The 13526-nt window shown below is 32.1% G+C and overlaps 1 protein-coding gene across 1 annotated transcript; it reads right to left on the bottom strand.

The window, feature by feature from the left end:
* Positions 1-11866: 11866 nt before the first annotated feature.
* LOC111469324 lies at positions 11867-12916 on the bottom strand. The gene has a single exon (XM_023114561.1). It carries the CDS (start codon positions 12863-12865, stop codon positions 11912-11914), a length of 954 nt encoding a protein of 317 aa, XP_022970329.1. The 5' UTR covers positions 12866-12916; the 3' UTR covers positions 11867-11911.
* Between the last annotated feature and the right edge of the window lie 610 nt (positions 12917-13526).

The following is a 13526-nucleotide window of genomic DNA, read 5'->3' as shown; positions in this document are numbered from 1 at the left end:
GTTGATGACTTTTTCTTTGGGGAAGTAGTAAGATTGCCTAGAATCCCTAGAGAATAATTGTTAGTGATAGGATATTGAGTGAAAGTATTAGAGTAAATTGGGTACAAAATTGTTGTTTTTAACTACATGTCATCCTTAGATTGATGTACAAATTGGGGTGGTTAATAGAAGATTAGTAGCATTGCTGGGTTGTGAAGCAGTCACAAATAATACAATTTTGATCAAAACATTGCAAAAAGAGATGAATCAGAGAATTGAGAAACAAAATTTCAAAGTTCCTTCAAGAATTAACAAAGAACTGAAGGAAATCATTTTTCATGTTGGAGACTGGATTTGGATAAATTTTCGCAAGAAGCGATTATCATCTCAAAGGAAAACAAAGTTACATCCAAGAGGGGATGACCTATATCAAGTCCTTGAAAGAATTAATAACAATGTATATAAAATTGATCTTCCCAGAACATTTCCAGGACATTCTACTTTTATGTTGCTGATTTGAGTCCTTTTCATGTAGGTAATAATTTTTTTAATTCGAGGACGAATCCTTTTGAAGAGGGGGAAGATGATAAGGATCACGGTGTTCCAAATGTTCCAACTGGACCTATTACACGATCCAAGGTCAAGAAGATTTAATAAACATTTATTCTTCATCTACAAAATTGGATAGGCTCGGTTCAACCATTATTTCATGTGTTATAAACTGATTCGATTGAAAAAGGACCACTTGGAGCTTCAGAAGTAAATATTTGCACGGTTGAAGTAGTAGGTGAAGTTGCTATAAATGCATTTTAATTTCATAATTTTTGTAATGGACCAAAATGGTGGAGTTATTTGTCAAATTATTGAAAGTTTCTTTGGTGGAAAGACTATAAATACCCACAAATTATTATGTAAAAGTAAAATTTTAGTTGAATGAAATTGAGACTTTCACTCGAATTTGAGCTTCTTTGCCATTTTTAAGTTTGGAGCAATTATTGTGGTAGATTGCATTTGAGTCATTCAATCAAGCCTTGATCAAGTTCAATTGTAGTCTTGTGGTAGATTGCATTTGAGTTATTCAATCAAGTCTTGATCAAGTTCAATTGTGTTGTAGTAGATTGCATTTGAGTCATTCAATCAAGTTTTGATCAAGTTCGATTGTGGAGTGACTCAATTTAGAACGAGATTCCAAATCTTGTTTCTAGATCTTTGATCTTAAGATAATCTAATTCTAGTTTTATGTATTGTTGATCCAAATTTGGTATAAAGAGGTTTTACTTTCTTTGATTTAAGGGTTCTGCTCTAACAAAAGCTTGGATCATTTGGCTAAGGATTAGGGTTGCTTATCAAGAGTATTCTAGGGTACAAAAACAAGAAACAAGAACTAAGAATAAGAACTCAAAATTAAGAATAAGAATAAAAAAAAAGGATCAAGATCCAAGTTATCAAGACTAAGAATCCAAAACCTTAGAACCCTAAACCCTAAACCAAGGCCAATAACTCAATACTTCCGGCCAAGATCATTGGGCTAAATCATTACAAGAACTCGAATGTATAACTTAAAGTAGTCTACGTTCTCAATTGAAGAACAAGATTATGACAAGAAAGAGTGTGGTAACTCAATGCACATCAAAGACACGATTAAGAGCATACAAATAAGCTATTTACTTAATCTTTGTATTAATTTGAGCTCTCATAGTTTTATTTTTGAGGTGAGAAGGAGGGATGAAAGCGAATCTAGAGCAAGTGACATATAGAGCCACATTGTTTCATCTGTTTTACTATTGTAAGTTTTTTTTTGTTTATCGAACTAATGTATTAAAGTTTTACTTTAGATTTGTATATAAAAATGTATTTATATTTTCATTTAAACACGAAAAATCTTACCATCCTTTTTACCATATGTTTTCATCGTTTTCAAGTTTTTAATAAGTCGTTGTCGATTAAAATGGAATCCTGAAACCCAATTTCAAGCATCATTTCCAATTAATTTCTTAGTTTACCCTCTCGATAATTATTTGTTGAGAAATTTATTTGTGTGAGAAATTTGAAAGGGTGTGGGTTCAAATCCCAATTGAGAAATTTATTTGTGCCATTGATCCTTTAACAATTGTATTATTTTTGAACGGTGGTTGGGTTGGATTCTATTTTACTTCGCTGGCTAATTTACATGGTTTAGGAACTAAAATTGTCAGTATCCATGTATCAGAGCAGTGTGACCTGATCATTGTTCAATATGGTATCTCGAATCTATTTAACATCATTTGTGAAAAGTAAACTAGTAACTACTCCGTAGAACCATAAAGTTACACTAACTTTGCAGAGTGACCTCGTGTACCAGCCAACCAACTAATTTTACCTGTGTCGTACCTCATCTCACTCAAGACACGTTTATGGAACAAAGACTCTATTCAGAGACCTCTACACACGATAATGGCATTCATAGGAATAAACCTCGATAGACTATCCTATTGGACCAATCTAAGCCAACATAACTAACACATATTTATGCGGAGGAGCCCGAATATGCATGCAACCTTCATCTGTGTGCACGTGTTTGATCCCACTTCAAACTTTTTTCTTTTACTTTTTTTTTTTTCATGTGGCTTACGTTCGAACCCCCACTCAATTTATAGATTTCATTTTATTTTCTTCCTATTTTCATATCATTTTCCGTAGACCTTGATTTAACTTGATTTCTTCAGGAAGGTCGAGGATTTCTTTACTAAAAGCTCACATAAATTAAAATCAGGTAATTTAATCAACTATGAAAAAGAATTTCTTTGGCTAAAAATTTATCTATTTTGAGTCCAAATGGAAACTTGGATTCCTATTAAGTATTTTTCTTCGTCTAAAACTCAAAAATAAGAATGGAAATAATTTACTTAGGATTTTAGTTTGGGTTAGGATTTTACTCCTAGTTTATCCGATGGTTATACATAGTAAAATTATATATGGTAAATGACATATAAAATAAATGGTCATATATAGGTATATATATATATGGTAGATAGTTATATATATAATAGATGATTATATCTAGTAAAGTTATATATAGTAAACTGAATCATATATATATCACTCCGTCACTACTTTGAAAATATACTTTTTTTGTATTCTCTCTTGTACATGCTTGAGGACTTAGTTAGCTTTTTAAGTTATATATATAAAATATACTTTTTAAGTTTATTTGTAAAGGTATAAAAGCCAAGTTCAGTATTCCGTCATAGGCGAGTCAGTAGCAGTCTTGGACGCATCTCCTCCGAAGGAGGAGTTTACTACTTGAGGACTTAGTTAGCTTTTTACACAGACCTTTGTGTACTAAAAGTACAGACTTCCGTCCTATGGATATACTGAGCCGTAACTCAAAAAAAGAGTTTGGGACCGAAGTTTTAGGAAAATCGAAGATTAACCATTAGTTCAGGCTTCGATTCCTATTTATCTTCTTGTGCTTGAGGAAATTGAGAATCAAGCTAGTAGGAGTTAGCGCTAAGATCCAGACTAATTGATTTCTCAATAATATCATCACTTCAAACTTCAATTGTTTATGTTTCTGGCTTGGTTATTCTTTTGTATCACAGATTATTTTACAAGAGTGATGATAATCTCCAACAAGATAAGAAGCAATGGAGAAGATATGCCAGACAAGAAAATTGTAGAAAAAATTTTGCATACCGTGACTGAACAATTTACTTATATTGTAGTATTTTTTTAGGAATCCAAAGATACTAATAACATGTCCATTGATAAATTACAAAGTTCATTAGTGGTGCATGAACAAAAAATTCGAAGATCCAAAATTAATGGAGATGAACAAGTTCTAAAAGTCGAAGGTCAGACGGAAATAAGTAATAGAGAGAGGAACTTACAGGGGCAGAGGACATGGAAGAGGAAGATCAACTTTCAACAAAGCAACTATTGAATGTTATAGGTGTCATGACTTAGGTCATTTTCAATATGAATGTCCAAACATAAATAAAAAATTGAATTATGTAGAGTTGGAATAAGAGGATGAAATAATGTTAATGGCTCATATGGAAAGACATGAAGCAAAAAGGAGTGAGGCTTAGTTCTTAGATTTTGGTTGCTCAAACCATATGTATGCAAGTGAAGGTATGTTTGCAAGGTTAGATAAGACATTTTCCCACATTATCAAACTTGGAAATAATATAAGTATGAAAGTTATGGGAAAAGGTGCAGTGAAATTAACTTTGTATAGGGTTCGTTGCACTATTAATAATGTGTATTGGGCACCTGAACTCAAAAATAATCTCTTGAGCGTTAGACAACTATAAAAAAAAGGAGTAGGAGTACTGTTTAAAGACGGTGTATGTAGCATTTATCATCCACAAAAAGGAAAAATAGTATAGTCAATTATGAGCGCAAATCGATAGTTTATTTTGCATACTGAACCATCTACCACAACAAATGAAGAAAGATGCCTCCAAGTTTCAAATACGAATCAATCAACACTTTGGCACCATCGTTATGGTTACCTCAGCTACAAAGGCTTGTGCACCTTGAAACACAAAAACATTGTGAAAGGCCTACCGCAAATTGTAGCTCCAAACATCACATGTGAGACATGTATGAAAGGCAAGCAACATCTGACTCCATTCCCAAAAATAGGTAAATGGAGAGCAACGAAAAAATTGGACTGGGGAAAAATATTGAAATTGATAAGAACACAACAGAAGGAGGAGAAATCATAGAGGATACCACTAAACCGGTTGCTGAATCAATTGAACTAGCTGCTAAAAACAAAGAAGGGGACATCACGAAAGAAACAACTGAACCGGTTGCTAAAACAATTAAACCAGTTGCTAAAAACAATTTTTCAATAACAGTTGCACCAAATTTGACAATAAGGGAGGAGAGAAATCAACATCCACCGATATGGTTAGCAGATTATATGGCTTATCTGAAGAGGATGAAGAAAATATGGCATTCTTGATGATTTTAGATCCTGTGAATTTTGAGGAAGTTGTCAAAAGCCCAAAATGGAAATCGGCTATGGATGAAGAAATCAAATCCATTGAAAAAAATCAAACATGGAATTTGGTGGTTCTACCGGCTGAAGCAAAGAAAGTAGGAGTGAAATGGATTTATAAAACCAAGCTAAATGAGTCTGGATAAGTTGATAAATACAAAGCAAGATTGGTTGTAAGGCTACACACAAGAACATGGTATTGATTATACGGAAGTGTATACACCTGTGGCTATAATGGATACTGTGAGAATGATCATTGTTTTTGCCACCCAAAAAGGTTGGAAACTCTATCAGTTAGATGTCAAATCAACTTTTTTATATTTGGAGTTAAAGAAGATATTTTTGTTGAACAACCAAACGGCTATGAGAAAAAGCGAAGTGAAGAGATGGTGTACAAACTCCAAAAGACTCTTTACGGATTAAAACAAGCACCTAGAACCTGGTTTAGTCGAATAGAATCCTACTTCATCAAGGAAGGATTCAAAAGCAGTTCCAGTGAGCAAACACTCTTCATGAAGGGAGGTAAAGTTCTTATTGTAAGCATTTATGTTGATGATCTTTTATTTACGGGAGACGATGGAGAATTATTGGAGGAGTTTAAACGTTCCATGAAGAAAGAGTTTGGTATGACTGACTTAGGTCAGATGATATTTTTTCTTGGAATAGAGGTAATACAAAGATTAGATGGTATTTTTATATGTCAAAGAAAGTATGTTGCTAAAGTTTTAAATTAATTTGGCATAGAGAATTACAATTATGTTTGTAATCCCATTGTTCCAGGACAGAAAATTGGCAAAGATGAAAATTGTGCAAAAGTAGATGTAACTTTGTATAAGCAAAGAGTGGAAAATCTGATGTATCTCACAGCTACTCATCATAATCTCATGTTTGTTGTAAGTTTGATTAGTCGTTTTATGGCATGTCCAACACAACAACATTTTGCAGCAGCTAAAAAGGTTTTAAGGTACTTGAAAGGTAGGTAGATTATGGTGTATTTTATAAAAAGGGAGGAGTTAGTGATTTAATTGGATTTACTGATAGTGACTATGCCGGAGACATGGAGGATAACAAGAGTACTTCAGGCTATGTGTTTATGATGAGTGGAGGAGCAGTAGCTTGGTCTTCTCGTAAGTAGCCTATAGTCACCTTCTCAACCACAGAAGCTATTTGGATGAGGAGGATACTCAAAGAAATTGGTCACTCTCAAATAAAAGGAACAAAGCTAATGTGTAATAATACTTCAACTATTAAGCTATCTAAAATCCAGTTTTACATGGACGTTCCAAACACATAAAAGTAAGATTTCACTTTATTAGAGATCTTATAAAAAAAAAGAAAATGTTAATTTATTATTTTGTGGTACCCAAAATCAACTTGCTGATTTGTTGAAAAAACCTCTAAAATTAGAAGCATTTTAGAAGTTGCTAAGACTTGGGACGGTTGGAAGAATTTGTTTGGGTAAAAATAGTTAGACTATTGTTAGGTATTTAGTTTAAATATTTTCCACATTTGTTTTGATATGAAGCAAGAGACATCAATCATACAATATGCTTCAATGAAGATGTGAAGAAAATATTGTTGAAATTATCCAAAGATATTTCAATTCATGCCCCATTGAAGAAGAAAGAATTTTCATGTTATAAATTTTAGGTGAATTACAATGGAGAGTTATTGTATTTCATTAACATATTTTAAGACTTTTATTTATTTTAGGTTACAATTACATCATGGTTAAGTAGGTCATTGAGTATGAATGTTACAACTCTTTGAATGCCTTTAATAGTTTCATTTTGAGACTATATAAAGTCATGTATGTTGTATTTGTAGGGAGACTTGGAAAATATAATAAAAGAAGCATTTGTGGTCTTCTTTAGCCAATGGTTAAGTTTCTTTATAATTTTATGTCGTTTAGGTTGCATGTAGAATCATTCAAGCTCGGCATGATCAATCTTGTTTGTGGAATGATTCGAATCTCAATCAAATGTTCTTGCTTTGAGATATTCGATCAACAAGAATCATTCAAGCTAGACATGATCGATCTTGCTTGTAGAGTGATTTGAATCTCAAACAATGTTCTTGTCTTGAGATATTCAATTAACAAGGTAATCCTAATCTTACTCACTTGTAGTGATTTCCACATATCAGTTTTCTTCCAGGATTTGTGGTTAGTTTCTATTTATGGTTATTTGTAAAGCTATAAAAGCAAAGTTCTAAGTATTCAAAAATATCATCACTTCAATTGTTTATGTTTCTGGCTTAATTATGTTAAAACCTAATACCCACCCGTTGAATTTGTCTTCTTCAACTGCTTTGCCTGACTTTTGGCTCTTTTTTCTCTCTTTTATCTTGACGTCATTTTTCAATCATATCTGACACCTACTTCTTTATCTTAGCTGGGTTTTCTCGACTTTAGGGTATTTCGAGGTTGTGACTTCGCTTGTGACGCAGATCCATCACCTTCATCTTGTTTTTGGAACCCACATTTTATATGTAGTTGATATACATTCGACGACGAGGATTACGAGCTTACCGTGATGTATCATGTGCCACTGTCGTGTTCTTCTTCTTATACACTGTCTCCTAAGTTATTTTCACGCATTTCCTCGTCGAATTGAGTTTGTCGAAGAATGTTTGGATTTCTCTCTCTTCTGTTTTATCTCACACCACTTTTTTCTCGCAGGTGTCTATGGCTGAACAACCAAGAACACACAACTGTGAAAGTAAGGGAGCATGGTGCGTTGGGTGGGCGAAAATTCAACATCCTATTAGGGACAAGGGATCTCTAGCAATTTTTATGATTTTTCTTTCAGTTTCGTTAAAAAGTCTAGTACTAATAGAGATAGTATCACATAACTAGGTATCCATAATTTTTTTCTTAATTAGTCGATGTGAACTCAAATATTTGGCATATTGACATTCTCTTAAACCAAATATTGATCCTCTAATATCAATCAACTATAGTGAACACAAATTATTGATGTTTGGAATGTGGTTCTAAAAAATTTAAATTTATTTTTAAAAAGTATTTTAATTTTCCTCACTTTTTCAATTTTTTTTAAATAAAATAACTTGTATGTTACTTTATTTCTTTGGATTACACACCACAACTTGATATCGAATCAAATGATTCAAATCCATAAAGATTATTAAAATGCTTATGTTTCAAACAAATCAATACGTGTACGTTTCAATGAATTTCTTAAGAATTGTTTCAAATTAATACATTTTATTTATATATTCTTTTTTAAAAAATACATATAGATTTATAATTCTAACAAAAAAAAAATAATAATAACACGATTAAAATTATAACAAAAGAAAAAAAAAACCTTCCCGTGATAATCACGTTACTTATTTTTTTCATTTTTAAGAGTGAAAACTATCTTCAAAAATCTAACACATTTTCTAGAAAAATTCTCAGAAAGTCACTTAATTTAGAATTTCTCTGCCTAAAACATGATTAAATTTAAGATTCCTATGATTGAGCCACAAAAAAAAGAAAGATGCACCTTATTGATGTAAGAAGTAACTTAGTCATTGTGATAAAAAAACTCACTCTAAGAGAAAGTAAGATCTGTCAATCGAATATCTCATGGCAAAACAGTGTTTTAAATTCAAATCATTTCACTAGTAAGATCAATCATGTAAAACTTAAATGATTCTAAACATGAACCTAAACTACATAAAATTACAAACAAAATTAGTCATAAATGCTCTTTTTATTACATTTTCCAGGTTTCCGTTACAAACACAACATATATAACTTTATATAGCCTAAAAAATGAAAACTATTGATCTTCCATGAAGCATTTCAAGAGGTGTAACTTTTATATTTTATAATCATAATTACCCACTATGTAAATATAACTGTAAAATAAATAAAAAAATCTTAAAATACATTAACGAAATACAATAACTTTAGATTATCATTCACCCAAAATTTGTAACAATCTAAGAATTTTCCATATTACATAGCTGAGATGTCTTAATTCATCTCGCATCCTATTATTGGGATCGCTATCATTCGAATATAGTCTTAGATTAGTCATATACCCCTTTTTTACTCGAATGTCACATAAAAACACGAAAGAAATGAAACTTTACTACCTAAAAAGAAATTAATAGAAGCTTTGGAACTAGAAAGATTAAAGATAACATAGAAAGATTCAAATTTTGTAGCTTAACAAACAATCCATAGACTTGTTGTTGGCAATTTGGCAAGTGTCACACTCAAAGACCTCTTTTATTATTCAAAAAAGAAAATCAACTTTCATCTCTTTGTCATTCAACTAATTTCTAGTTAGTGCTTAGGATACTCTTTTTTCTACCAAATCCATCATATCTAACTACAATTTGGTTCACTTCCATTAGTAGATTTGTTCAATTTCAACCTAAATTTGTTCCATACATATTGTTTTAGGTTAATTCAAAATTTCAATCATATATTACCTAATTTACTTAATAAACAAATACCCGATTGTGAATTATTTAATATAAATATCATTTTTATCGCCCGTGTTATAATTATCCAACCGTCTAAATTGACTATTTGACTCGACCCAGAAAGCCTTTATTCAATTTTTATAAATTTTAGAGTCAAAGTATTTTATTTTTAAAATTTAGTTCGATTCTAATTTTTTTTTTTTTTTTTTTTGTAAAGCAAAATTGTATGTTTTAATGGTAAAAGTAGAACAAAAATTGAGTAGGCCACTTTCCCATCATTCTTTTGCTACCCATTTCTTCATGATTCCCTTTCCTCATTCAATTCAAAGCTTTTTTTTTTTCTTTTCTTTTTCTTACGACTTTCTTCATAAAGAAAATAATTTTTTTGGTAATATAAAATTAGTTACATAAATTTCACCTCGATATTATTTGGATAGAAGTAGAGATGTTACAGGAGTTGATATCAACTTGGACAACTCAACCCAAAAATAAAAGTTAGAGTGGGTAGAATTTTTGAAATATCGAAAATTTGGGTCAATTTAGGGGTTGACATTTTTTTGTCAGGTTAACTTAACTAACCCGAAAATAGTGTTACAATCAAATTCAATCAAACTCTCTCCTATTTTTAAAATTATCATGAATATTAAGAATATTTGATATTTGTAGCCTATGTTAGTGATATGTTATGACTAGTAAATATTTGATATTTGAATTTCATGAGTGAATTAGTAAATTTTTTTAAAATAATTAAAAAAAAAAAAAAGAACAACTCAACAACTCAACACAGTCTCAAACACGTTCGTCCATGGCCTAACCATATCAAAATTTGAGTTTGATCCTCGCTCATAATTTTTTATGACGAGAATCTAAATGGAATTAAAAGAGAAACTAAGTTTACCATTTTTGAAGGGAAAGCTACAGCATTCCACTGATCCCTTGTGTCGGTTCTGTTAGTTTTTTTTTTTTTACTTGAAAATAGAGAGTTGGGTTCGTTTCAGTTCAGTTAGAATGTAAACTCTATTCAAGTTGTTCGAATCACGAACTCAACCCGCCTAAAATTTGAGGCGGGTCGAAAAGAGAAAGAAAGAAAATAGAGAGTTGGGTTCGTTTCGGTTCAGTTAGAATGTAAACTCTATTCAAGTTGTTCGAATCACGAACTCAACCCGCCTAAAATTTGAAGCGGGTCGAAAAGAGAAAGAAAATTAAATTTGAGATAGAAAAGTAGGGATTTAGAAATGAAAAAGTGAAATGTTTGAGTAGTTGGAGTAGCACTAAAAATGGTGTTCCAAAGTCATACCTAAACATGAAGAAAACAAACAAAAAGGGCCAAAGATCCTAAGGCCCCCTCCCTTCCACTTTCCCTTCTCATCTGAATTAGGTCACTTAGTGTCCTTACAACTTGTCATTTGGATTGGAATGTTGTTTCCCCAAATCATGGGTTTTTTTTTTTTACCACTTTTAAATGGGACCCTTTTCTGCATTTTCTTTCTTTCATCAAATCACTTTTAGATTTTGTATGTTTTTTACTCTCAAATTTTACCATTAATGATATTCATCATAGTAATTGCTATACAAAGTCTCCTCCAAATTAAAAAAAAAAAAGAAAAAGTTCTATAACATTCATTTTATATAATAGAACTAAAAATAATATTAACTAAATCTAGCTCATCCTCAGGTCGAGTTAGGTTGTTCATATGATTTAAAAACTCACCTATTTATAGTTTGGGTTAGACTTTTTTTCAATTTGGGTTGGGTTGAATTTAAAAAATAAAAATAAAAAATGAATGTGGTAGATAAGTATAATTTTTTTTAAGTAATTTTAAAAAAAAATAACAACCCAATAATCGGGTTGGATTATTAGCTTTATTCGAATGGTTCATATGAAATTTCGAGTTGATCTAAAACATTTCTCCAAAAAGTTTAATCGAATGTATTCTATGTGCACCAAAGGTTGGTTTTAAATCCTCCCTACTCTAATTTATAATACTAAAATGGAAAAAGAAAATTATATAAAAAAAAGAATAAAATTAGTAGGTAAGAAAGTAGAAGAGAGATTTGTTGTTGAAACTTGGATAATTCTGGAGAGACAGAAGGAGAAAATGTTGGAAGTTCATCACAGAAACCCATTAATTCTTATCTTCTTTTCTCAAAATATATATTCCACAAAAATGTTTTAGCAGAAAAAAAGGTTGTCTTTTTCATATTCTCCACTTCCATTTAGGATTCCAATGAAAAAAAAAAAACTCAAAATTTAAATAAATCTCCTTTTTACACGGAACCGAAAACAAAATCGCTAAAGATTAGACTTCAAATAGATATTTGTGGTTCCTGACATGGTATCAAAATCATACCCTTATCTCACCCATGTTAATAGAATACATAAATGTCGGAAAAAAAAATTTTTTTTGAGTCTAGTAATCTGTCAATCATCTTCAAAGAATTTTACTCATAAACTCAAAACAAAAACAAAAAATTAAGAAAAGAATGAACAATCCTTAATCAAGAAGTCTTACTTGCATAGATCAACAATGAAAAATCCAAACTTTTTTGAATATCATTATGAGGAATCATCTTCTTCTCCTCTTCCAACCACAGCCTACTCTCCAATCCACTCCTTCTTCTAAACATGAACACCGCAAATCCATTCATGGCGGACCCAAAAAACCAGTCATGAACATCCCACAGCAAATCCACAAGTAACCCATCAACGAAAATGCTCTGATTTCCCCTGAAATTCCATTGCAATCTCTTCACTCTAATCACCGCCTTCTTGTCGATCCAAACCCACAATCCCGGCTGCTTCCTTTTCCCTCCGTCGTCGTCGCCGCCGCATCGGATTGAGATCTCATGAAAAACCCCATTCTCACTGAACTTCGCTTTCGTCGAAAACAGAGTATTTCCAGAGCAATGCTCTGTTCTTGAGATCAACCAGCATTTTCGAGCTTCTGGGTCGGCAGCCATGGTGGTTTTCAGGCTATAAGGCCGCGAAGAAACCGGAATTTCCCCCAAAACCAAAGCGATTTCTGAATCTATCGTGACTAAAACGTAGAATCCTGAAATGGGTTCTGGTCCGCCGTCGTAAATGGCGGCGGCGAGATCCCAAAGAATCTCGATTTTGTAAGATTGGAAGTCGTAGGATTTCGACCCTTTGTTTTTCTTGAAGAATCTGACGGTGGTGTCGAGGTGGAAGGCTATGGCGGTCGGAGATTGCGTGAAATTAATGGCCAAACTTTGAGAAGAATGGGTTTTCGTCCATGCCACTGAAATCATGAGATGACTCTGCGCCGCCGAGAGAGTGGTAGCATAAAGGCTCGTGACGGCGGTTTTCACCGATGACGACGGTGATGGCGACGGCAGAGAGACAACGGCGGCGGCTGCATTGGAGTAGCTAGAGCAGGAGGGATTAGAAATGTTAACGGCGTTTTCGCTAAAACAGGAAACAAAGTCTCTCATTTTAGAGAGAGAAAGAGAGATCTGAGGGAATTTGAGGAGAGAGAACAAAGAGTGTTTGTTTCCTGGGAATTTAAGGAGGGAAAATGGAAGGGAAAATATATAGTTATTATTATTATTAAAATTAATTTTTAAAAAACAAACATGGATTTTTTTTTATTTTTTTTTTTTAATTTAGAAAATGAAAAGTTGGCATCTGTATTCTAATGCCCAATCATTGTTTACAAAGTTTAGATTAATCCGAAAAATTAAATATTAATTTGACTTTAAATAAATATGTAAGAAATATTAATTTTAAATAAATATAATTAATAAAAGAAAGGCCATAAATGAACATTTTTGTTTTTCTTTTTATGGTAATTTTGGGGAAAATTAAAAAATAAATAAATAAAAAAGAGGGAAATATGTGTGAGTATTTTAATGTCTATGCCTTTCTTTACAGCCCTTCATTACAATGTGTCATGTGGTTGCAGTTGGGAACAAAGGCAGAGCATTAAAACCAACACCACCCCTTTTTTCCCATTTTTTAAAACAATTAATGGTCTATAATTAAAAAAATATTTCTATATACGTTAACCGAAGGTCGGGTTGAGTTGGAAAAATCTTTTGGACTAACCAATGTCCGAGTTGGTTGAGTTAGTGATACAAACAACCCAAAAGAACC

The sequence above is a fragment of the Cucurbita maxima genome, unplaced genomic scaffold (genome assembly GCF_002738345.1).
Source record: "Cucurbita maxima cultivar Rimu unplaced genomic scaffold, Cmax_1.0 Cma_Scf00039, whole genome shotgun sequence".
Taxonomy (NCBI): Eukaryota; Viridiplantae; Streptophyta; class Magnoliopsida; order Cucurbitales; family Cucurbitaceae; genus Cucurbita; species Cucurbita maxima.
Note: the sequence above shows the minus strand (reverse complement) of the source record. Positions and strands in the feature narration are given on the sequence as shown.